Source organism: Choristoneura fumiferana, chromosome Z, assembly GCF_025370935.1.
Source record: "Choristoneura fumiferana chromosome Z, NRCan_CFum_1, whole genome shotgun sequence".
NCBI lineage: Eukaryota > Metazoa > Arthropoda > Insecta > Lepidoptera > Tortricidae > Choristoneura > Choristoneura fumiferana.
Genome location: NC_133472.1, coordinates 43700327 through 43726578, shown reverse-complemented (window position 1 = coordinate 43726578; position 26252 = coordinate 43700327). Strand labels below are relative to the sequence as shown.

Sequence of the window (26252 nt, the reverse complement as noted above, 5' to 3'; positions counted from 1 at the left end):
ATTTATCACTTCAATAATTCAACACTATAGTATAAAGGGTTTTAAACATAAATCAATGTCAAGATGAAACAATGTCTTGAAGAGATCAATTTCGGTATCCACATTATGCAGTCATGCATCACTGAATCTTAGAAACACAAGACTTACGTGTTCTAACCATGTATTGTTCGTATTTCACAAGACACTAAGTATACTTTAGTCACGGTTTATAAGTCGATTTTATTTAAAACACGTAATCACGGCTATTAGGAATTGGTAATAGAAACTTGGCATGACTTAACTTGCATGACTCGACGGTATGAATGTAACTTATTATATTAGGTAACAACCGGGTGTATCCATAGACTTTCGGAGTCAAACGGGAGTTTATGCCGCCCGATTCCGACTTGGTCACTGAGGTTTCAATAAAATATTGGTACGAGTAATTCAATTATTGAAGTCGGCCGCGCCAGGGCGGGTTTTCCAGCCACACATCAATTCCGCCCCCCGAAAATACAGATCGAGTACACTTTACCAATTTTACTCCACACTCCCATACACCGCCAAAGCTCGGGGACTTTGGCGCAAGCATTAAAGATTGAAATGGCAAAAACCCGCCCAAAACTCGCTTAGCATCGACATACCTATCGGTGGTCTCCTTGATATAACATTCGCAAAGGCTTTCTGCGGCGCTGGGCGGCACGTTCCACAGACGGTAACTAGCACTCACTAACCTGGTAGGGTGTTCCTAGCTTCTCATATCGCAGTTTACTCCCTATAAGCGTCACTCCCTACACCGCCGCGCTGCCTGGTCGATCGTTCGAGCCTCGCGCATGACCTGCGAATACTCCCGGGTGAGAGAGTGGGTCGATACAACGGAGCGTGCGCGGCGGCTGGCCCTCGTATTTATATCGTGACGTCATGATGCTCGCGCAAGCTGCGGCTTTTTAGTCCCAGGATCCCACTGCTGGGCTGAACTGTAAAAAAATTCAACGCCCAATTCCAAAATTCCCCAAAAAATACTGCTTTTTAGTTTAGAGCACTTCTAGCGTTTCTTAGGAAAGGGTCAAAGATTATAGATGGACATTTCAAAGTTAATTGATGTATGGCCTAGTCCGCCATGTTAGATTTGCGTGACGTCACATACGGTTGACTGGAACATATCCCTTGGGGCGAATTTACATTATTAAGTCTTTTATTGTGCCATAACTTTTGACTATTGTATTGCTTTGTTGCAAAATGTCAATTGGTTGTGATTACTTGTGATTTAATCTAGATAAGATTCTGTACGATTGTTAGACGGAAAGAAGATTTGGTTCAATTTAAAAATGACTTTACGTGGCCTAATTAGAGCAAATTTCTAGCCTATTATGAATTTTATCGAGGATTAAATCTATCTTTTTGGAAAAAGGATTTAAGTAAGTCATACATTTTAAGATGGAAGTAATAAAATCTGCATGAAATTTGATTAAACCTTTTATTTAATCATTCTAGAAAAGCAAATACCTCATTAGAATCCCTGTTTTCCAACATTATATCGACTGGCGATACATAACAATGTAGCTCCAAAAAACGATCCACGTTTACCGTAGCGCCATCTAGGTACCTAGTGTGTACGGTTGATGTGAGAAAGTTAGTTTAGTAACGAGAAGAGGCAACATTATTAACTAGAAGCTATTTTTTTTCTTTTGTTGGCTGGCGTGAGTGGTCGCTTTACTTAGGTAGTTAGTTTTTAGATATTATTAATTATACCTTTACAGCGTATTCTTTGACATATCAAAAAATTTGTCCGACACCCGCTTAGCCAGATTTTTGTCGTGTCTCCCCGAGACTATAAGATATTAACCTCCTAAGTCACAAATTCGAGCAGCTGTGCATCAACAAATCATGGACAGCGAAACTTACTCCTAGCTCAAAGAGCTTTGAATATTTACTAAGACGGGGCGCTTCCATGCCGCCGGAAGGTAGAGAGGTATACCTACAAGGTGTTAATTAATAGTAGATTATTGTTGTGGCCTGGAAGTAGGCAATTGCTGGCTGAGTATGACTATTACGAAGCCAGCAATTGCTATTCCAGCCGAGACTAATATAAAGCTTTTCTCAAAAATGGTGAATAATTCTGAAATATAATAAACTTTTTCTCAAGATATATTAAAAAAAAAATATTTTATTCCAATATTTTTCTTATGCTTTCCCGCCTTTTTTCATTAAAAATAATATGCAGGTGTATTTTTCCACCGAAAACACCACAAGTTATTTCAGACCCAATAGAAAAAGTCCGGAGTTCCAACAAAATATCTGATACCGGCCATTAGACTTGGCTGTATACGACTTGTGCCAATATTACCATGGCCTTTTTAACTTTAAAAAAAATGTTACTGATTCCAGGCGCGCTAATTCATTATTGTCAAGCTAGCGCGCCTGCAATCTTTTTAACTTTTTAATTTTTCGCTGACCATAAACTATGCATTTCACCTTCTGATATGTAAAGAATAATGTCAACTTTTACGGACATTTTTGAGAAAATAACTGAAAAGCTCAGTCACCCCAAAAATATTTTTCGTTTTGAGTAAGTTGAGATTGGTTTTTTGGAATCTTTTTGTATTTTTTATTTCCAATAAATTAAACTACTAATAATTCTCAAGCAAACTTAGCCGTTATAGTTTTCCTTGAAAGTTTGATATAATTATACTACCATCCTGATTTTTTTCAAATTTTTTCACCCACCGGTTTAGGTTTTTAGGGGGGGGGGGCGCGATTTTCATGAGAATTTGCACTTTAAAGTTGAATATTTCGCAAAAAAATCACCCCCACTTTACCTCTATGGGAGGTACCCTAAAAATTTTTTTTTTGAATTTTTTATTGTACCATTTTGTCGGCATAGTTTACATATATATTCGTGCACAATTACAGCTTTCTAGCATTGGTAGTGATATCGGCATATTATTGAAAAAATATTGGTTTTTCTTTTACAAATATAAAATTTTACTCGCAAATGTGATGAAAAACATTGTATGTCGCATGGGCGGTAGGTACTAGAATTACGAACATCGACTCATTAAAGCCCTCAGTCTTGGACTTCGGGCTTCTAATAGACTCTCGTTCGTAATTCCTTATTTGCCGCCCTTAAGACACAATGTACTATAGTAAGTAGGTACTTACCATCAGCCAAATAAGTGGTCTATCAATTTTTAAACAACTTCCTATCAAATGAATAAGTCGCTAAAGTCGAACTTTCAAGTTGACAGACTCGTCTATTGGCATTACTGTTTTGTCACATGCAAACGATTATCAACTTTAGGGTGGTAGACCGTATTTGGCTGATGGTACAAGTTTTTTTAAAAATGTATGAATGCAGTTTTTCTTGTTACTAAAATCGATGGCATGGTTCTTAAGAACAGATCTTCGTGTGTCTTATAGTTTCAGACCTTTCCCGCCCTGATCAATCTAAATGAGCCATCCTGTATTCAATGGAATACTTAATATTTTTCGATCACGAAACTACCTAATGTACGTAGTTTTACAAAATGTTGTACTATTTAATTAATTTGCATGTAAAGTTGCTTTGCTGCTAACTACGAGTAAAGTAGACAAACTTGTAAAATAATTCATTTATCCAGGGTAAAACCTTTTAACCTTTCGACGCCAACGACTCATGTTATACGTCCATTACTTCAGTGCAAAAGCAACCTTCGTCTAATGAGGGCTATCGTTTTTTGTCTCACTAGATGGCGCACTGTTGCGTGAGGTTTTTAAGTATGGCTTTCAAAGTCTGTTATTACGGGCGTGAAAACAAAGTTTAGAATAAAATCATATTTAATACACCTTAAAACCGTACCATAAAAATATCGAGCATGCCACAGTGTTACATACCTAGTCCCCGCTTTGTTCGAAAAAAAGGGAGGACAAAGGTTTCCGAAAGACAAAACTGTCTCAAAACACAGACATTCATTGCCCCGGAAAGCATATTTGCCATAATTAATTTCAGATATTGCAAAATATTCACAAAATTATTCTAATTAGAAATAAACCCACGTAGCTCACCCAAAAACTATGAGATCTGACATTTCGGAGACCTCACGCTACACTAGCGCCTCTAGTGGCGAATTCATACGCGATAGCCCTCATTGTGCTAAGGTTTAATTTTAGGCATTGCAATATAGAAGCCTGGCTTATTGGTGATGACTTTTGTATTGACATGGCGGCGAAAAGGTTAATAATCAAATTCACTATGATTACCTTGACAATACTGTTGGTGTGAATTGTCCCGTGATGTTTATTTATACCTAAGTCTTCTACATAGGCGTATATAGAGGGAAGGGGGGGTGCCCACCCCAGGATGTTGGGCTACCGATTCAAAATTCTATAATACTGATATCTTCATAAAAGTCCAGCCCCCCCCCCCTGAAAAATAGCCAGATACGGCAATGGTCTTCTAGAGAGAATTTGCACTAATGAAGAAGTAATGACCTACCACGGATATGTTTCTTCTATCTTAAGTTATGGACTGCTTATTTAGGGCAACTCTTCTGGGGAAGATTTTACAGTTCATCTGCGAAATTACATTTGAAATTTACCACTAGCTTTACAGTGAAGGATAGCTTCATGAGGAGACCTGTACAAAACTGCAAAGCAATTCAATGGTGTGTGACGTTCTCAATCCGCTCTGAGCCCGCGTGGGAACTACATCCCAAGCCCTCTAATTCTGAGAGGCGGCCTGTATCTAGCCGTGGGACGTGCAGCTGGATGATGAGGATAGTTTATGTGACGAAGGTACAAATAACGAGGGTAGACCTTACGTTGTAACTTACTTTATCTTATCTGTGACTCGGTCAGTGACCTTTCTTGGACTGTGTAGTCCAGAGGCTCCCAAACTGTGCGCTGCGGCGCCCCGGCGGGTACCCACGTGCGCCACGTGTACCTGATGATGCGTATCTCCCACTTTTTTAAGACATTACAGTATGAAAAAAAACTTTTACGTAACGCGTAACCCCTCTCCCGCCCCTGCAGGGCTACTACGAAACTAGAACCTCGAAGATCGTGTCGTGCGGTCCCTCTCGCTCTCGTATTAAATAGTATAAGTGTCAGAGGGACCGCACGACATGAACTTCGAGTTTCGTAGTAGCACTAGCACAGCAGGCCCTATAATACGAAGTGCGAAATTCGAACTTCGTATCTTGCCGTCCCGCTGACGCTTATTATATATATTACGAGAGTGAGAGAGACGGTAAGACACGAACTTCGTTATAGCCCCCACCCCCCATGTAACGCATCGTAACGTTTTGCAAGACCCCACCTCCCCCTAAATTGTGTTACGTAATACCTAATTGAATGGTCCCTTGCGCCGCAAACTGACTAAGTTTGGGAACCTCTGGTATAGAGTATATCAGAGCCTGCGACCAGTGTAATTGCGCCATAAAATACGAACGTAAGCGACAGTTTTATTAATCCCGTAAGCAGATGTCAACTTGACAACATTGTGGTGTTAAATATATTGACCCGGATAACTCTTCTTTTGCAGGTGGTAGGACCTTGTGCACCATCTTGCTCGATAATCCTGCCGTGAAATAGCAGTGCTTGCATTGTTGTGTTTCGGCGTGGAGAGTAAGACAGCCGGTGAAATTACTGGCACTTGAGGTATCCCATCTTAGGCCTCTAGGTTGGCAACGCATCTGCAATCCCCCTGGTGTTGCAGGTGTCTATGGGCGGTGGTAATCTCTTACCATCAGGTGACCCACTTGCTCGTTCGCCATCCAGTCGAATAAAAAACAAAAAAAAAACTCACGTCTTAAATCGTGTTTAGCTCGACATGTTTCGGGCTAATCCGTAACCCTTCGTCTCGTGTCAACTTTTTCATTCCGCGGAAAGTGCGTGAAGTCATAGAGATTAGTCGTCGGCCGAATTTCAACCGGGATAGTGGTTGGACGGTACCTCCCGAGTTGGAAAACGGTGTTAAATACTCGTGCTGCGTCATCGGTGTGTGTGAACGTACCTTTACAGAGCGATGTTGTTAGTGTTGTGTGCTACCCTACATTTGACAGTTGTAATGGTGATGAAAACGCGGGTAGTTGTGTGCCGGTGTCAGTTTCGTCGGGTAGTCGCGCGAGCAGAGCGGCGGCGTGTTGCAGCAGCCGCTGAGTCGCGTTGCTCCGAAGACGAAGGGCTACGGATTAGCCCGAAACATGTCGAGCTAAACTCGATTTAAGACGTGAGTTATCCGGGTCAATATATTTAATATGAGTGAGTCTCACGGTAGTTTCATGTGCTAGATTTAGGGGCTGTTTTACCATCCATTGATTAGTGTCAACTGACGGTTAAATGTGATGCCTATTTGTTTTGTTCGATTAGACGGAGACGGCATCACATTTAACCGTCAGTTAACACTAATCAATGGATGGTGAAACAGCCCCTTAATATTCAAAAGAACCGCTACTTAATATAATTTTGTTTTGGAAAAATTACGTTCAGCCAAGTTTCTTGCGGCACATTGTTCTTGGCAACATAATGATGACGGGTTCTCCCAAAGCAGTTGGTGTTGGTAGGTAGTATAAAAAGCGGCCAAGTGCGAGTCCGACTCGCCCATGAAGGTTCCGTAGCAGCAAGTAACATAATATAAAAGTTTCCTTCAGTTTACGATTTATGACGTATTAAAAAAAACTACTTTCTAGATCTCGTTCAAACCAATTTTCGGTGGAAGTTTGCAGTGTAATGTACCTACATCATATATTTTTTTTAGTTTTATCATTCTCTTATTTTAGAAGTTACAGGGGGGGGCACATTTTACCACTTTGGAAGTGTATCTCGCGGAAACTATTCAGTTTAGAAAAAAATGATATTAGAAACCTCAATATCATTTTTGAAGACCTATCCATAGTTACCCCACACGTATGGGTTTGATGAAAAAAAAATGAGTTTCAGTTCTATGAGGAACCCCCAAAATTTATTGTTTTTTTTTCTATTTTTGTGTGAAAATCTTAATGTGGTTCACAGAATACATCTACTTACTAAGTTCAGTATAGTTCTTATAGTTTCGGAAAAGAGTGTCTGTGACATACGGACGGACAGACCGACAGACGGTTCCGTTTTTTGCCATTTGTAACCGAAAACTTACACTAAGGGTACAGAGCCGGATTAAGCCAGCGCGGGGCCCGTAGCAAATTTTATCATGGGGCCCTTGATTTGCTTCAAATTTATACTACAAGTAAAATATTATAATCGATCATTTTGATACCATCTCTTTCTTTGGCGGCGGTTTGTGCTGGTTTTGTGGCAGCAGTATTGTACTTTACTTACATTGATTTAGAAAAAAACATATCTTAATTTACGCTTTTTACGATCAGTCCGCGGGGCCCCTAGACGCGCGGGGCCCCTAGCATTTGCTACTCTTGTTATATGGCTAATCCGCTACTGACAACGATAATTGAACTTGACGCAAATAAATTTATAGGATAGGACGTATCTAACATCGGAGACGTCTAGATGTTCAAAATTATTTGACTATAAGGTAAACGTACGAGTGCTCGTCACTGCCCCAGTAGTTGGCATCTTTAATCTTATGTCATTAGGAATAGAGATGACAGGAGGGTGTCGTCTATTGGGGATTAGCGTGCCGAGCATTCGGACGTTTACTTTACGGTGCGTGTTTAGATATTTATGGAGCACCTAGCCAGCTCTGAATGTTTATGGCGAATGTAGGTGTAACATGGAAAAAACAAGAGTTCGCTTTAAGACTTTATTCTTATTATTAAATAACCGACCACCTAGTCAAATTTAAATATAAAAGTATACAAATTAAATCGGACACACAACAATATTACGTAAACGGGCCAATCAACTATGTTACCGACACTTTGGGCGTCTCCTGCGTTACCAAAATTGTCTCAGGCGTTACCAAAATATCGTACTTCCAACAAGATATTTCACGGTTTAATAGGTTGAACTTACGTAGGATGGCATGTATTCATGTACACCATCTATTAAATTACAGAAAAAACATGTTTGCTTACAAAAATCTGCAATTGTTTGAAAAATGTAGCGGACAGATTAGTGTCGGTAACAAAGTTGATTGGCCCAAACCTGAAGGAAAAGCCGCATCAACACGGCGCGCCGTAAAGCGAAGCGGCACGGCGCCGGTAACCGGCACTTTGCCGTTATACAGGATGGCCCATTTATATCGGCCAGTATGGAAAAGTCTGAAACTATACGACATACGAAAATTTCTTCTTAGGAACCATGACGTCGATTTTAATAATAAGAAAAACTGCATTCATGCATTTGAAAAAAAAATGAAGGTACTCACTCGGGAATCGAACACAATTGTTTAAAAAAAAAAAACACTTTCTATTTAGATAACGATTGTGTATACGTCTTAAGAAGTAAATGTGTTCATGAAACATTATGTCTAAAATGAATAAAATGCATTGTTTTCACATACTTTAATTTATTTTAGTAGGTGTTCGAAGTTTTTTTTTTTCAAAACAACCGGGTTCGATTCCCGAGCTGAGTACAGGTTTTTTTTTAAATGCATGGATGCAGTTTTTCCTAAGAAGTTCCTAAGAAGAAATTTTCGTATGTCGTATAGTTTCAGACTTTCCCATACTGACCGATATAAATGGGCCACCTCATCACAGTTCACATCGTACCGTCCCTCTCACTCCCGTATTAAATAATATACGTATCAGCGGGACGGCACGATACGAAGTTCGAATTTTGCACTTAATAGTAGGTAGTAAAATATAGTAGGTCTTAAAATGAACATGGCATAGACAAAGATTATGTGCAACACCGATTCCACTCACATTACAGTTCATGGACAGGTACTGGGGAGGGTGGAGTATGTCTATCTCGGTCAAACCATGAGCCTAGAAAAGAGCGGACAGGACCTGGAAATTCAGCGTCGGATCAAGCGTGATCAAGTGCGGGTAGTTCGAAGAAGTCGCGCTGCTAGGCAGACTTGACACCCCACACTTCAGTCTACTCGTGACCACGGCAACTGTAACGTTGCCGAAACGTCGAGGTAAATATAGCGTGATAAGGCACTTGTCCCACCGCCGACGATGAGCGAGAAGCGAGTAGAGCGAGTAACTAGAAACGAGTGGGCGAGCAGCGAGAAGCGAGTGTAGTTTTGTCGCTCGGCTGTAAGCGAGTGTTCGCGTGCGACGGGCGATTACTCGCTCCACTCGACTCGCTCGTGCGGGGCGGTCGCCAAGCTGACATCGCTGAGCGAGTATCTATAGCTCAGCGAGTTTTATAGCTTTGTCGCTGCGACAAAAGATGTAAGAGCGAGTTCTCGCCGACAGTGTGAACAGCCAGCGATCAACTATTAATATATGTGTCTCTTTTACTCATACAGGATCTTATTTTTTGTTCGTTTCTTGAGCGAGAAAATAGTCGATAGCCAATCGTTTCCTCGCTGGCGGTGAGACAAGTGCCTAAGTCCCGTTTATGGTATTTTGACTATGAATTCGCTCAGGCTGGGCGGCATTCGGTAAATTGACCGACTTGCTCACAGGGGACATACCGCTTGATCACAAGCGCAGATGCTTCGAACAGTGTGTCCTTAACAGTGTGTCATCATTTGGTTAAGGAGATGGGGCTCTACTAACACTGGATTCTCACACCTACATAATGTACATAACATCAACAAGGATTTACAAATTGTAGTCTTCACCTTTAGCACCTAATTTATTTAGTATTCCAGACACCAATGAATTAAGAAATGTTACAAATAAAAACACCTAACTACAAATTAATACAATAGGTAACTTAGTTTCACTATAAAGGTTGATTTGTGAGACGTAAGAAGGGCCAACCCTACCATATTCAGTTAGTTACAGATAGTTCAACTCAGTTGTGCGCGCGGCCCTATGTGTGCGTGCGCTTGTAAATATACAACTTTCACGTGACGCGGCAGGCTAAGTACTACGAAACTCGAAGTTCGTATCGTACCGTCCCTCTGACACTTATACTATTTAATACGAGAGCGAGAGGGGCGGTACGATACGAACTTCGAGTTTAGAGTTTCGTAGTAGCCCTGCAGTCGTCTTTGGAGCAAGACGTGTTCTTATCGCTTTACCCACACATAGGGCGGCGCGCACAACTGAGTTGAACTATCTGTAACCCTTAACCTGTCATCTCCCAGGATGACATTTAATGATGTATTATCAAAGGAATTTGGGCACAAATTTGTGCCTCTGGGAGAGGACGGGTTAATAAGGCCCCATTTATACCACCATAGAATCAAAAGTAGCTATCGAATACATAACCTGACAAAGGATATTTTTAAAGCTAGTTGTATTTTCAATAATTACAATGAATATTGTAAGTTATTACTGAAACAATAAGGTTGAATTTCCAAATCAATGCATGTGGTCGCTAAATCACCTCTACCTTATTAAGGGTTAAGGCCAATGCATCATACAATCGTCATCATATATTTCAGAGCGGCCAAGGTAGTCAAAAATATAGGACTATTCTCAAGGCATTAGAGTTCATCTTGCATCAGGGTTCGAAAATATCCGATATTTATTATAAATATCAAAAGTTTGATATATATCCATTTTGTATGAAAGCCTTATTATTTGTAAAATAAATTAAGTAAAATCGTTTCAGCACTTTGTCAATTACTATCTTTGTAAAAATTATAGAATAAACACAACAAAATCTTACTCTTTCGTAACGAAATTTTTCTGACACGACTGACGCCGTTAACGCCGGCAGAAGTGTTGCTATTAATGGATTAGAACTTACTATTAAGGAGTATCTTTTAACTACTCCAACGCCATCCACATTTGGGAAGTAGAAATACAGTAACAAAGGCCAAAAACTAGCCAAAAATTACTCAATAATATCAATTTTTTAAACCATTTTTGTATTGATATATATCATAAAAATTCATTTGATATATATCAGATATATATCGGATATATATCATGACATATATCCTCGAACCCTGTCTTGCATATGACGTCATCTGTGACAAGAGACCCGACGCGCATCGCTGCTGATCTAAAGGGCCTACGCTAGCTGAAGGGCTACTACGAAACTCCAAACTCGATGTTCGTATCGTACCGTCCCTCTCGCTCTCTTATTAAATAGTATAAGTGTCAGAGGGACCGCACGACACGAACTTCGAGTTTCAAGTTTCGTAGTAGCCCTGCTGTCGCGGTTTGCGCGGAGCGGGTGGCCGCCTGTTGAACAATAGTGTGAGCAGCGCTAACTGCGCGCGTCGCGTGCGCAGGATTGTACCTGCACCCGCCCGCAGGCGTGCGCCCGCGCAGTGCACCCGCGCCAGCTAGCGTAGGCCCCAAGGGTCAGTTCACACCGCGACGCGACGCTGCGCCCACATTTGTAATAGATCGACTCAAAATATGCTTTATTTACTACACGAAAAGGTACACATTTTATTATGAGGATTCAGAATATGTTGCACCACGCAGCGTTGTCTCGAGATGGCTAGAGATACGCATGATGTCTCTGTCTTATTTACGTCGTTAGAAGTGAATGGCATGTTTCTCTCAAATAGTTTCGACGAATGTGAGCAAGCGCGGGGCAAGCCCAGCAAGCGCATTCCGGTTATTCGCCATCTAGCGTCACAATTGCAAAACACTACGAAAGCCTCATAGCTGACATGTAGCCTATATTTTCGTATTCTCCATTTATTATTTTTATGGTGTTTCTTATCTTCAAATTAAGGAGTTGAATTAAGGTTGATGTGAAGTTGTGTTTATAAAAAATGCTAGTCCTTATTTTAATCTCAATATTTCTACTTAATTCGGCTTGTTCACATTTTATAATTTACAAACGTTAATGGTAGTGCCATCTATTGCTGTTTTTTAGTATTAAATATAGCTTGTAAGGGTTGGTAGGCCGCGCTTTTCGTGTAGTAAATAAAGTATATTTTGAGTCGCCCTATTACAAATGTGCACGCAGCGTTGCGTCTCGGTGTGAGCTGACCCTAACACTAGCGACCCGCCCCGGCTTCGCACTGGTACAGTCACCAGCACCAATATATGATACAACAAGCGTGCATAAATATCTGATACGACTCTATTTCTAAGGCCGGAGAGACGTGTCAGATATTTTTGCACGCTCCGCTGTGGCAGATATTAATGCTGGTGACTGTACAATTCTCAAAAGAACGGTCTCTAATTAAAGGCACTTTACATTTTTCAGCTCCATTTCCCAAAAACTACACCCGCGCGAGCCAAGGCGTATCGCTAATATTGACACTAATGGTTTAAACCATGGAATGTTCTGTTTAGCTGATGTTTGTTTTATTAATTCAACCATCATAACCATTTTGTATGATCTGACTCATTGTCCTATTCTTCGGACTATACGAAATAAAAAATGTAAGCCATACATTTGACACTTAGTTGCTAAATAATGTACCTTATGTTAAGTGCAAGTGAGCTTAACCAATATGGATATATTATATCACAAGACAGCCTCTAGCTATGCCTAGACTTTTTGGAAGGAAATCGTTTATACTTAAAACTTCAGCTGCCAGATTTGATACAATCAAGGATTTTAAAATTTCACTCATCTATCATTGTAATACAAAATAGACTAGTGTATACAGAAATGTAAATTTTTAGATAGTTGAATCTGTAGTGATTTTCGAAGATTTCCTCTCAGTGCTTATTTATGGCCATTTTGGGGCTGTTTCAACATCCATTGATTAGTGTTAACTGACAGTTAAATGTGAAGCAGTCTCTATTTGCTTTGTTTGAATAGGCAGAGACGGCATAACATTTAACCATCAGTTAACACTAATCAATGGATGGTGAAACAGCCCCTTAGTCTTTAAATTAGGCTGGCATAGTCACATGGGTGTTAGTTAAGTCTCAAAAATATATAAGAAATATATACATACAGGGCTGTCTTGTCTATGAACATAATATGGTCAGCAGGGAATTTTAATTACAGTACCATTGTACCAATTATATTTGTCAATATGTAGAAAATATTTTTAAACTTAAATGTTAACAATAAAGAGCTATAATACATTTCAAACCTATGATGCCCACATGTAGAAATATATGTCTTGCCAATGATTTAAGTATTGTATAACGGGTCCACATATAAACGCCATTAAAGGAATCTTATTGGACGCCGAAGTCAGTAAGCTTTCTATGACATTCTTCGAATAACCATTGTACATAGGGCTTCGCAATAAATATAACACAAGACCAAGCTTCCTTCGACTGATCTCCATCTTTTTCTCCGGCGAAAGATCCTTCATGTGACGATTGTAGATCTTCAAACTCGCCAAGTCAATACCGAGTGACACGAGCCACTGTCTCCATGCTTTAGTACCAAACACACGCATGGCAACTAAATGGATCAACGGTTTTAATATATGCAGTGATTCAGCGTACATTAAGTCTTTGACGTTTCTGTTGACGGTGGTGTCATCCTGTAGTTTTAGAGGTTGCCAGTCGCGGAACGCTACTGGTGGGGAGCCGTCAACGCGACGTACTACTCTTCCAGACCGTTTTAGAGTGAAGAAAGAACTCTCACCGTCGTCACTTGTTTTTTCTTCGGTGAATTTCTTGCGCTGCATAGCTGCGACGGGCGGATGCTGTATCGGCAGCTCCTTGAACCTTAACAGGAGTATGAGGGCAGAAGAACACTTGAAGAGCTGGAGTAACGTGGTTGCAGTCCATTTGCCTTTGTTCCCCCATCGGTTCTTCACGACTAGCTCCACGAAAACCTCCGAATAGTGGATGACAGTTAGCCATAGTTTGATTTGTTCGCGCAAGCTATAGCTCTGTACATCAGCAGCGTAAGCCTCGCTGATTAATCTATCGTTGAAGAGAGAGACTAACTTCGATAAGGCGTAGACAAGTTCAGAAACTATGGGGGACTTGTTTATTTTCCCCGCGACGAAATATGAGGACCATGTAGCCACAGTTTCCACATCAGTCACCAAGTTAGGGTTACTTATCACCCACCTTTTGTAAGCGGCGGCTAGTTCTTTGAATGACAACTTATCCATTGTAACTTAGAAGCGCACATAAATTTGCAGCCGGCACATGGACTTTTCACACTATTCTAGACACTGAAGCTAAATGTAATACTTAATTTATTTAAATTAAATTACACGTATAAATTTCAAAGTAAACGCGAACCGAACTCTACAATCGTATCGGTATCGGTATCGGTGCACGAAAAAGTCCCCTTTTGCCCCTTGCCCTGCAAGGCTACTATGAAGATCGAAACTAAAAGTTCGTATCGTACCGTCTCCCTCGCTCTCATATTAAATAGAAGAAGTGTCAGAGGGATCGCACGACGCGAACATCGAGTTTCTAGTTTCGTTGTTGACGTCGCATGTCAAATAAAGTTAAGTTCGTTCTAGGGATGGGCGATTCCGATTTGATTAATCTAAAAATCGATGAATTGACGGTAAATGTAAAATTAATAATCGATTATTCTTTAATGTTTATCCGTCCGTTGCCTAGTATCCATAGTACAAGCTTTGCTTAGTTTGGTACTAGGTCAATTGGTGTCAAGTGTACCATGATATTTATTTATTCATTTTACCATTATTAATGACGATTTAATCGATGTTGTTTTTTTATCTTTTAAATATTGATTCCGGTCAAGAATTTTGGTAATATTTTAGTACTTTTTTTTTATTGAAACGGGCAACGTACAAATTTGTCACATTAGCCCATAGGGCAAAACATTAACTAACCAGAAAAAAATGTACATCTCACAATTAATCATAACTAATTCCTTGTCACATCAGCCAACCTGAAAAGCATTAACACCATGTCTGAGGCCGGCTGAGCTAAAATACCCACAAACATACCCGTGTCATACTTGCTCAGGTTGGCTGCTGCAACCAACGCCTCCCTCGCAGCACGATTCCGAACACATTCCACTAATAAATGTTGGACATCTTCTGTCGTACCGCATAATTCACAATTTGGTGAATCACTTTTTTTCATCAGATGTAAAAATTTATTTAGAGGAATATATCCGGTTCGCAGTCTGTGTGCTGTTACAATGTTAATCCTACTTAAACTAATATTTTGAAACCAAGGTACGCGTGGAGGTTCACTCTGAATGCACTTATACCAAATACCCTTTTCTCGTGAACGTTCATCAAAATACTCTTTCCAAATTTCATGGCATTTAATTTTGAATTTATTCGTCGCTTCTAAATAAAATGGTAATATATATATTTCGTGACCTTCCACGATACCTTTTTTAGCCAAATGATCTGCTTCCTCGTTACCTCGATATCCAATGTGTGCAGGCACTCATTGAAATCGCAAATTAATTTGATTCAGTTGTAATCGGATAACTTTATCTAAAATTTCATAAGCTACAGGTACACCTCTGTACCCAGAAACATTACGAGCTAAATGTTGTAACGCACTTTTACTATCTGTGTATATTACAGCCTTCCTAATACCTTTGTCTTGAATATGCGATATTGCACTGGAAATCTTTTAGTTAACGCGTTAAACTACGGGTCTCGAATAACTTGTTGAGCTTACTAAACTACTAAACTTTAGCTAGTCCCGGTTGCTTATGTCAATGTCAATTAAGTCAAGTCAAATAATAAGTTCCGTTATCACGTCACGAACCCACTAAGTGAGATTCAGGATTAATTTATTCTTTTCCCACTCGGGAAGTAAGGGACGTATGACTTTCGTGACTCGGTTGACACCGGAATTATTGTGATTGTGACTTTAAATGCATATTTATATTATCCGCGATTAATCGATGTATCGATTTTTTCTTTGCGATTAATCGATTAATTGAAACTGACTAATTTCAAATTATCGAATAGCAGATAATCGATTAGTTCGCTTCGATTCCATCCCTAGTGCGTTCGTCTATGGTACATAAATAAAGTTTTGAAATAAAGCATGCAGTATTTTTTTTAAGTCATCCCATCAGGGATAAACAAAAGGAAATGTAACTATACAGCACCAAGTCTGTCATAATCGTGCCATAATGTAAATATTTTAACAGGTTCCCGTGACAGGTTCCCCAGGCCCTAGCATACTCGAACCATACTCGAACTTACGTATGTTGCCGTCCTGTTGACACATGTCGTTTAATAAGCGAGTGAAAGTGACGGTGCGATACGAACTTCGATTTTCGAGCTACAAATCGGAGTTCGTATCGTACCGTCCCGCCGGCGCTTATATTATTTAATACGAAAGTAAGGGAGACGGTACGATACGATTTTCGATTTTCAAATTCCGTATTAGCGCTCCTGGCCCACGATTGCTTGCAAATAGGAAACTTTATTTATTGCATGTACATTTGCTTTATCTGTACACACACCGCACGTCTACCAAACCCAACCAAACCAAACACCGTGCGTGCTCCATAGTCCGTACCTTACCTACCATAGATAATGAAAAACTTGCTTGGGCACATACAATAAAAAATCGTGTTGCTTGCTTACAAGAACGCGGAGTATGTTTTGAAATTCAATAATCTCATAACCTGGACTTAGATGTGTTAACTCGAATTAGAAAGTTTGTTTGTGGGACTCGCGATGGACAATAATGGGCAGGACGAGCTCGATGCGGCTGGCATATTCAAGGACGCGTTCCAATTGCGGCCGTGTCCTGATGAAGATAAAAAGCCAATATTTTGGCTGGATGGTGTAATGGGATGCTTATCTTCAGTCATCTCGGTGTTCAAACAGCCTGAACAGAAGCCAGCTAAAGGTAATGCCTATTTTTAGTTATCAAGGACTGCATGCAAGGCCTATGCGCGAGTTTACAAGGATGCATCGAAATTGATTTTGTGTTCCGCGTAGTTTGCTCTAAGATTTTGGACCTTCTGTAGACGACAGAGGTACTTTATTGGTATTCCTGGAAATGTCCTTGACCTGTTGTGCCTACCTTGAAACGCCTGGGATCAGATCTGATACTTGTCAATTCCAACTTTGAACGTCATACTGGCTGGTTGCAATTGCGATAAAAAAAGTAGTGTTTGAAAAATTTTGAACATGGAATTTAGTTTTAAAGTGCTAAAGTTTATTAAAGTTTTCTTGAAGAAAGAGAAGTCTGAGTATGATGATGAGATTCAGGGTATGTAAAATAAAATTAGCAGCTCATTTCAATTGTTTATTTATTCATTTTATGTTTAGCACTATGCTCATTAATAAGTTTTTTTTAAATAGCTTATAATGTGTCCCACTGCAGGGCAAAAGCCTTCTTATTCCACTTGTCTCTACTCTTGGCCAGCTCTTGCCAATCTGACTGGAATCGGTCCAGGTTGTCCCGCCATCTCCTCCTAGGTCTGCTTCTGCTCCGGTGCCCGTCGCATGGAACCCAATCAGTGATTACTTTGGCCCAGCGATCCGAATGCATGCGGCAGACATGTCCCGCCCAGTCCCATTATAATTTTTTTTTTATATAAAAGTTATGCATAAAAAGTTGTGGTGTGTGACAAACCAAACCATTCAATTGTCCAAGTTTTTTAACTCTACTTTTATGACAAGGGATTCGAAATTTTTGCAAAAAATAACAGTTGATGACCACACTTTGTGAACAATCTTCTCAAATTCTGCATTTGAAAAATTTGTACCCAGAATCAGCTATAATTTTGTCATACATAAGTAATTAATTAATTTGTGCACTGCATAGCATAGATGTTACTTTAAAGTTATTTTATCTACCTTTTATTTCTTTCTGTTATTTTATTTTATCATGTTATTTCATTTTTTGCTTTTGTCTCTTAAGCTGTGCGAGATTATTTTAACTTTGCAAGCATATTCTTGATAATTTACACCAGCCATATTTAGTGTGCTCTGCGGAGCCCCGGGGGGGGTCCGACAAGCTTCTACGGGGGCTCCGCAAATCCATACGTAAACAAAATAAATACTTATGGTGTACCGCAAGGTTGCATTGCAGAGCACAACCTATCAAATTACCTGCTTTTGACTATTTTCTTACAGTTTTTTCTTTTTATATAACAAATATTTGTCCATGACTGCGAATAATATAACTTGTTTATAACCCTTCGTGTGGCAAATTCCCGCTCCCGGAGAAAAAGAAATAGACGCATTATGGCGGATGTCATTTTTTATATTAGCGCATATGTGGCATCTGTCCCGTTCCGGGACACATAATTATTTCGCGCATCTGGCGGCCGCCCTGCTCCGGGAGAGTAGCTAAGGACTTTTTTAAACGTGCATTTAGGCGGCTAATAAGCATTCTGCACTGCTCTAACTTATACTGAAGCTTAATTATAGAACAAGGATAGACTACACTGCAACAGCCACGTCTCTCTCAGAACTAATCTTGAAACATGAGTCACTTTATAACACCGGCGGGACGCCGCCTGATAAGGCCCACATTTAGTAATGCTCCTACTGCTAAAAAATGTATGGAGTGAGGTGATTTTATGACTGTATGTTTTAAATTAGGGTATAGTATTGTAAACAAAATACAAATATTAATGAGAAAAAGTATCATTTATTAATTATGGTATGGTATATCGAGAATTGGAAAAAATACAATGACCATATATTTACTTTACAATATTGTTTTATTTTCACACTTTATACATATTTACCGTATGCAATATGATAGCGTACTTAATTAAGAATCAAAATGCTACATTTTATTACGCTTATAATACATAAAAGCAGTAAAATTTAAGTTTTTCTAAACATCGAAGACTAGTTTAAATTGTCCATCCTAGACCTGTGCCAAATGTGGTAAAACTTGCAAAATGGCGGCCGCCATAACTAGCCTTTTCCCTTCTCTCCCGGAGCCGTACAGGCGCCAGATGCGCGTAAATGAGTAAAATGGCGGCGCCAGACGAAGGGATATCTGTCCCACAAGAGCTAAGGACAAATACTTTGTTTACTTCGTTTTGCTAGATTTAATAGTTAAAAAAGTTGTAATAATATAATAATTTGTGAAAAAATGACTGCCAAATTTCTGGCAGCACATTCTTGGCAATGATGGTCTCTCCGAAAGCTCTGGCCCTTTACTACGAAGTGCAAAATTCGAACTTCGTGTCTTGCCATTAAGCGCTTATATTATTTAAAACGAAAGTGAGAGGGACTGTACGATACAAACTTAGATTTTCGAGTTTCTAGTTTCGTAGTAGCCCCTCTGGTGGTGTAAAAAAATAACATGTAAAAGAGCCTTGTGTCCTAATTATAGAATAAACGTTTTGATTTTGGTTTTAAACCCCCGACGCAAAAAGAGGTGTTATTTATGTGTGTGTTTTATAAGTTTGAACTGATTTAAATGTGGTTTTTCATTTGAAATCAAGTTTTCTAAAAATGGACATTTTATATCAAAATCGGTATAGCGATCTTTGAGATATTGAACTTTGAAGTGATAGTCGGGGGATTTTGTGGTACATAAAAAAAAAACATTTTTTTTCTATCTTACAAGGAGTCTAATTATTCAGGAATGGTATACAATTAAACTAATGACTTATTTTAATTATTTTGTTTGAGAAATTATTGTTAATGTTTTTCAGAATTAATATCAATAAAGCATTGATAAAATGCATACTTTCTCTTCTTTTTCAAATATATAAAACAAAATAAATATTATACCAAAATAAAAACAAAGACAACAATTAAACAACACAGTTGGTCATTAACAACTGGCTCATAATTGTCATCCATAGGTCAGTGTTCCATAAGAAGCTCTCTCATTGTGAGAGGAGGCCTGTGCCCAGCAGTGGGACATATATATAGGCTAGGATGATGATGATGTCAGTATCGCTTCGAACCAGAAAAAACGGTCCTTCGAACCAGATTAAATGGTCCTTCGAACCAGATTAAATGGTCCTTCGAACCAGATTAAATGGTCCTTCGAACCAGATTAAATGGTCCTTCGAACCAGATTAAATGCTCCTTCGAACCAGATTAAATGGTCCTTCGAACCAGATTAAATGATCCTTTGAACTATATTAAATAGTCCTTCGAACCAGATTAAATGGTCCGAATGGTTCTCTGAATCGGATCCCATTTCTTCCAGATGAAAAATGGGAGATACCGTTCGAGTCAATCTCCGACTTGGTGTACTTGGGCTCGGGGGCCCAGGGCGTGGTGTTCGGGGGCCAGATCAAGGGGGAGATGGTGGCTGTGAAGAAATTGAGGGACCAGGCCGAGACTGACATCAAGCATCTGAGGAAATTGAACCACGATAATATTGGTAAGTGCTTCAATGATGGTTCCTTGAAATATCGCTAATAAACAAACAAACAAATAAAATATATACAATAATTAATCACCCAAGTCGCTGCTAATGGGCAGGGTGCCCATAAGGCTGTCTGCGTTCCCTCGTTGTATGGCAATGCCAATACGTTGACCGAGGAAAGAGCCAGCCCTATGGTCACCATTTTATAGACATTTTATATCAAAGCATTTTTTTTTAAGTAACTGTCATTGTTGTATCTTGGACAACGGGACAGAATAACAAACAAGAAAAAGTTGTTTTTTGCTTGATATTAATAACGGCTACTGGTAGGCGCTTGAAATATTCACAGAATCTATAGTTGTATAATCCAAGTTGGTGGTAAGTACAGTCAGCAGAAAAGTTTGTATTAAGCTGGTAATGTTGCATTTTTGTTACTTTTTCTTGATTATTCCATAAAAATTGAATGAAAATTAATAATGTTTCTTCAATAACATAAATTACAACATAATATTACAACATAATAATAAATATAACATAATTCCTTAAAAACGAATTAATGTTTATGACCGGCTTTTAAAGAAAATAAAAGTCTATAACGAATAATTATTGGAGTGGACACATTAACTTATATATCAAGAAGTGTTCTATCAGACAACATTATTAATTTAGAACATGAAACTACCGTGAGACTCACTCATATTAAATATATTGACCCGGATAACTCACGTCTTAAATCGAGTTTAGCTCGACATGTTTCGTCTTCGGAGCAATTTTTATGGAATAATCAAGAAAAACTAACAAAAATGCAACGTTGCCAGCTCAGCAGGAATAAACGCTCTTAACGAAAACCTATATATTCCTCAGTTCGTTTCCGCGGCGTGGTCACCAAGCCCCCCTGCTACTGCGTAGTGATGGAGTACTGCCAGTACGGGCCACTCTTCGAGTTCCTCCACAGTGGCTCGGTCTTCGCTCCGAAGCAGATCCTCAAATGGGCCAAGGAGATCTCCCACGGGATGGCTTACTTGCACAGCCATAAGATTATACATCGCGATCTAAAGAGTCCTAAGTAAGTAAAGCTCTAGCCGCTACAACGTATCAAACCATGGCCGTAATAGGAACTACAACATGACAATGGCGTGGCATATCCATAAGTAGCATTATCGGCACCAGTTATGATGCCGCACGCACCCGCCGCACGCACACATAATTTAATGAGGATTAAGTTTTCTGTAGCCAAGGCTGTGCTGCCGTCGGTGCCGTACGTTTTGATTTTTTAGCTCACCTTTTACGTTCGTGTACTCGTACTTACGTATTTTTTTGTATTAGGTACCTATGGTAGTAAATTAGTAGTATATAAGTGTAATGTGTTTCGTCGACCGGATGGGTAAGTGGTTAGAGAACCTGACTACGAAGCTTGAGGTCCTGGGTTCGAATCCCGGCCGGGGCAGATATTTGTGTGAATAACACGAATGTTTGTTCTCGGGTCTTGGATGTTTAATATGTATTTAAGTATGTATTTATCTATATAAGTATGTTTATCCGTTGCCTAGTATCCATAGTACAAGCTTTGCTTAGTTTGGGACTAGGTCAATTGGTGTCAAGTGTCCCATGATATTTATTATTATTATTTATTATTAATGTAATAATTTCGCACAGGGACACATGAAAAAATAATAGATACCTACCTACCTATAAACCATATAGTAATAGTATTATGTGCAGGTAAACATGAGTAGTATGTACACAGTCGCCATCACCACTCCAGCGAATTTATAAATAATACTAGCTTTTTCCCGCGGCTCCGCCCGCGTGGTATTCGGTTATCGCGCGCTGTTCCCTCGTTCCCTGTTCTATGTCACTCTCGGGCCCATAAACTATCTCTATGCCAAAAATCACGTCGATCCGTCGCTCCGTTACGGCGTGAAAACGGACAAACACACAAACACACTTTCGCATTTATAAGTATGGATTTTTAAATGTAGTATAATAATAATAATAAAACGGCGAGGCAATAGGTCAAACCACTAGGCCACCACGGCTTCCCTTACCCTATCTTAATGGTTTACTGCTAACTGAAGTAGTATGACAAATCCGAACGTTTACTAAACACTTAAAATTGGATATGAGCCAATTTCTAGCCAATTAGGGTTTTTCGACATTCGGAATATCGCTAGATGGCGTTAGTATCGTGTGGTCCGTTTGACGTTTGCGTCGCTTGTGATTGGTTAAATGACTTAGGCCGCGGCCACATGAAATCGCTGGGCGCTCGTTTCCATTGTCAAATCTGGTCACTTCACATAGCGATAAAGCTGATAAACCTCTTCGATTTCGGCAAAAACCATGCTATTTTTTTTCTCTCACTCCAATTTCTTTTATTTGTACCACTGACATGACTGCTACTAAATGAGATTAAGAAATCAGCTTTCAATACAGAGATCATTCATGCAAGAAGCCATCTTGTCGCTGCTGCTCGACGCGGGGACTTGACGCTACTTTTTTCGAGTCGCGGGAAATTCAAAATCACCTTCAAAATGGGGTCACGTGACCAGATTTATCGCTTCAAACGAACGACGAGCGACTGCATGTGGGGACACCTGAAATGAGCCAATCGCAAGCAAGACTGAAACGTCAAACAGACTTACGATACTAACGCCATCTAGCGATATTGCGCTGTCGAAGAACCCTCATTATTGATTATTCAATAAGAAAAGTCTGATTTTTTTATATCTTACTGTCCAAATCAGCTGCAAGACGTCCTGAACAAAAGCCTCTCCCTTAGCACGCCACAATGAACGACAACTCGCCACTTGCATCCACGGGTTGCCTGCAACTCTCACGGTGTCAGTCCACTTACAGGGAGGCCAGCCAACGCTTTGTCTTCCGGTTCGTGGTCGCCACTCGAGGATTTTTCTCCCCCAACGGTTATCTGTTCGTCGAGCGATGTGGCCCGCCCATTGACTTTAGTTCTTCGACGAATTTCCGTATTCCGGATTCTATAGCGCAAAGAAACTCCAAGCATAGCTCTCTCCATAGCTCGTTGCGTGACTCTGAGCGTCTCCAAGAGGCCAACAGTCAAGGAAGGACCATGTCTGAAGAGCATAGATCATCACTTAAATTAGTTGTAAGATATGCTGCTAATGAGGGCTATCGCGTATGAATTCGCCGCTAGAGGCGCTAGTGTAGCGTGAGGTCTCCGAAATGTCAAATCTCATAGTTTTTGGGTGAGCTACGCGGGTTTATTTATAATTAGAATAATTTTGTGAATATTTTGCAATATCTGATATTAATTATGGCAAATATGCGTTCCGGGGCAATGTCTGTGTTTTGAGACAGTTTTGTCTTTCGGAAACCTTTGTCCTCTTTTTTCCGAACAAAACGGGGGACTATACAACACTGTGGCATGCTCGATATTTTTATGGTACGGTTTTAAGGTGTATTAAATATGATTTTAATCTAAACATTGTTTTCACGCCCGTAATAACAGACTTTGAAAGCCATACTTAAAAACCTCACGCAACAGTGCGCCATCTAGTGAGACAAAAAACGATAGCCCTCATCATATCTATTTTGAAAATTATTAATAAAAAATGTTATTTGTTTTCTTGGTAAAGGTTCAATCAGGGGGCTCGGCAGTGCCCCCGCCAAGTCGAGCAAGGAAGCGGCACGGCCGTACCATCCTTAAATTATTTAGGAGCTGTTTCACCATCCATTGATTAGTGTTAACTGACGGTTAAATGTGATGCCGTCTCTATTTGTTTTGTTCGAATAGACGGAGACGGCATCACATTTAACCGTCAATTAACTCTAATCAATGGATGGTGTAACAGCCCCTTAGACACCTTTGCATCTAGCGACTCGGTTTCGGTACTGGAGAGAGTGTAACATGTATCTGAGGCTGATACGCATAATCACAATTGGTGGACTAAAGCCTCGTTAAGATATAAGATTTTATAAAACCCTCTGTGCATGAGTCCGACTCGGACTTGACCGGTTTTTTAAAATTTTTGATTTTTGATTGATTTTTATTATCTCCAAAAAAAGGTACATCATTTTATTTATCTACATGCATATCATAACTTCCCTATTATATGTTCAGAAACGACTATCAAATGGCCTTTATTAAGAAACCTGGTATCTGCGGGTGCATCTTAATGTTCACATTAAAGTACAGTGCATCTTAATGTTTACATTAAAGTATCGGTAATAGATAAAGTTATGTATGCAGCTATACATAATTAGGCATTAAAACACTCGCGTGATCTTATTATAAAACTCGACTTCGGCTCGTTTCATAAAACCACACTCGTACTTTAAGGCGCGCTTATAGAAGAATTTTCGGTATTTGAGGGGGTGAAGCAGACGACGCGGTGGAGGCGAATGCAGTCCGTCACGTCCGAATGCAGTCTGTCACGCAGCCCGTTGACGGCCTTATTCTGTTTGTATCCGTATTCTGGTTAATGCGAATTCCGGATTTTTCCTTCAAATTATAATTACACTTTTTTTTGGTTTAATAAAGAAAATCTTCGTTTAATATGAATAATATTGGTAATAAATAAATATGCCTCTTCATGCCCACAGTTTGATTTGTAACGTAGGTAATGGATAGACATTTAGACTGAATAGGTCAATAGATAGATATGACAGATGGCATGTTCTTGTTTCGGAGGCCAAGATCCTCTTTGGGTCCCTGAGCCAAATTAGTTAGTTAGATAGCTTATTAGTCTGGTCAACATTTAGGATACTTAATGTTAAGGAAAATAAATATTTTTGGATATAATAAAAAATTGCTCTAAATCGGATTCCGCGCGGACGCAGTCGACGGCAACAATTAGTTTTAAATAAATTTATAGCTCTTCCAAAATTGTCTGGAGCATGAAGCGATGCTTTTCTTATTTTCATGACTTGAGAAGTATGGATATGTAGGAGAAAGTTATTTATCTTCAGTCAGAGGAGGTTCTACAGTTATTTTTCATGAAGATTCTTTTTCCCTTAGTGGCATTCCCCGAGCTCGACGGGAATCAACAATTTTGCGTAGTAACCAGTCCATATAAAATGAAATTAGTTTGTCTTTCATTTTTTTCCCCAAAATGTATCATCTATAAGTATGATTACTGTTTTGAGGTGATGATTTTCACCACTCCACACAGCAAATATACGGTTTACTAATGTATCGGCGAAAAATATTTAGCAAATTATTAACACCCAAACTATTTATCCCATATTTTTATTTAGGCGAAATGTTATTTCCCAACTCAACGTTTCGCACTGATATCATTTCCCAACTAATGATTCGATAAATTATTATTATGCAAATTATGACCTGGAATTTTTTTAAGATGTCATTTATGTTTTCTTCAAATGTATTGATTGGCATACCTTAATTTAGCAACTTATTGAATGGCATCCAACCTACTTTTCTAGTGTCATTTATCCTGGCTGCTATAAAAAAAAACCTAACATCGAAGGCTCCGCTTCGCTCCCGCCTTAGCCTTCTGAACCTAAAGTATCCAAGTCGCTTCTGTTCCGAACCGTCTTGCTCGCTCGCTTCGCTCGCTCGCACAAATCAAATTGAAGTATAACTTTGCAATGTAAAAAATTGCCCAAATGTTATTTGACAATTTGTTATTTGCCTAAGCCAATCATTTGCTACATAATTATTTGCCACATAAATGTGTGATGAAGTTAAATTTTGCAATGTAAAAATGTTGCGAAATAAAAAAAATGTGAAGTGAATTTATGCCAAATATTAGTTTGTCAAATGAAACTTTGGCGAAAGGTTGGTTGCTAAGTGAAATTTGGCGAAACATATTTCGCCGAAAAGGCAGTACACCCAAATATACACTGTGCTCGACACGTGACATGGAGACCTTGGATCTGGTCATACCAGTTACTATTTTTGTTAATTTCAGTAGTTTTAGTTTCCTTTTCATAATTCTACATCTGAATTTCGTTTTCTTTGATACATTTTTCAAGTCCATTTCTAAAGGCTACACTTCAACCGGGCACTTTATTTCACTTTTACTTAAAGATGATACATTTTGGGAGAAAAAATTAAAGACAAACTAATTTCAAAATTGAAAATACAAACTGAAATATAGATGCACCGAAAAACCAGAAAAATAA

General features: G+C 39.3%; 4 protein-coding genes across 9 annotated transcripts in view; 1 reads left to right on the top strand and 3 right to left on the bottom strand.

Annotated features, from left to right (window-relative positions):
• The window catches only part of Glut1 (Glucose transporter 1), a 116296-nt gene extending 115491 nt beyond the window's left edge, over positions 1 to 805 (bottom strand). For all 6 annotated transcript variants that reach the window (XM_074101370.1, XM_074101362.1, XM_074101387.1 and 3 more), the window contains exon 1: positions 714 to 805. The gene's annotated coding sequence lies outside the window, so the exon portion shown is untranslated. The remainder of the gene's footprint in view (positions 1 to 713) is intronic.
• LOC141437922 (solute carrier family 35 member C2-like) overlaps positions 1 to 26252 on the bottom strand; it is a 309412-nt gene that overhangs the window by 132479 nt on the left and 150681 nt on the right. The window lies entirely within an intron of this gene.
• Pex16 (peroxisomal biogenesis factor 16) lies at positions 7698 to 14188 on the bottom strand. Its single transcript, XM_074100955.1, has one exon. It carries the CDS (start codon positions 13979 to 13981, stop codon positions 12998 to 13000), a length of 984 nt encoding a protein of 327 aa, XP_073957056.1. The 5' UTR covers positions 13982 to 14188; the 3' UTR covers positions 7698 to 12997.
• LOC141437892 (mitogen-activated protein kinase kinase kinase 13-A-like) overlaps positions 16324 to 26252 on the top strand; it is a 33717-nt gene continuing 23788 nt past the window's right edge. Inside the window, exons 1-3 of the mRNA XM_074101458.1 lie at positions 16324 to 16682; positions 19968 to 20144; positions 20994 to 21195. Of these exons, the coding sequence (XP_073957559.1) occupies positions 16508 to 16682; positions 19968 to 20144; positions 20994 to 21195 (554 nt within the window). The 5' untranslated portion in view covers positions 16324 to 16507. The remainder of the gene's footprint in view (positions 16683 to 19967; positions 20145 to 20993; positions 21196 to 26252) is intronic.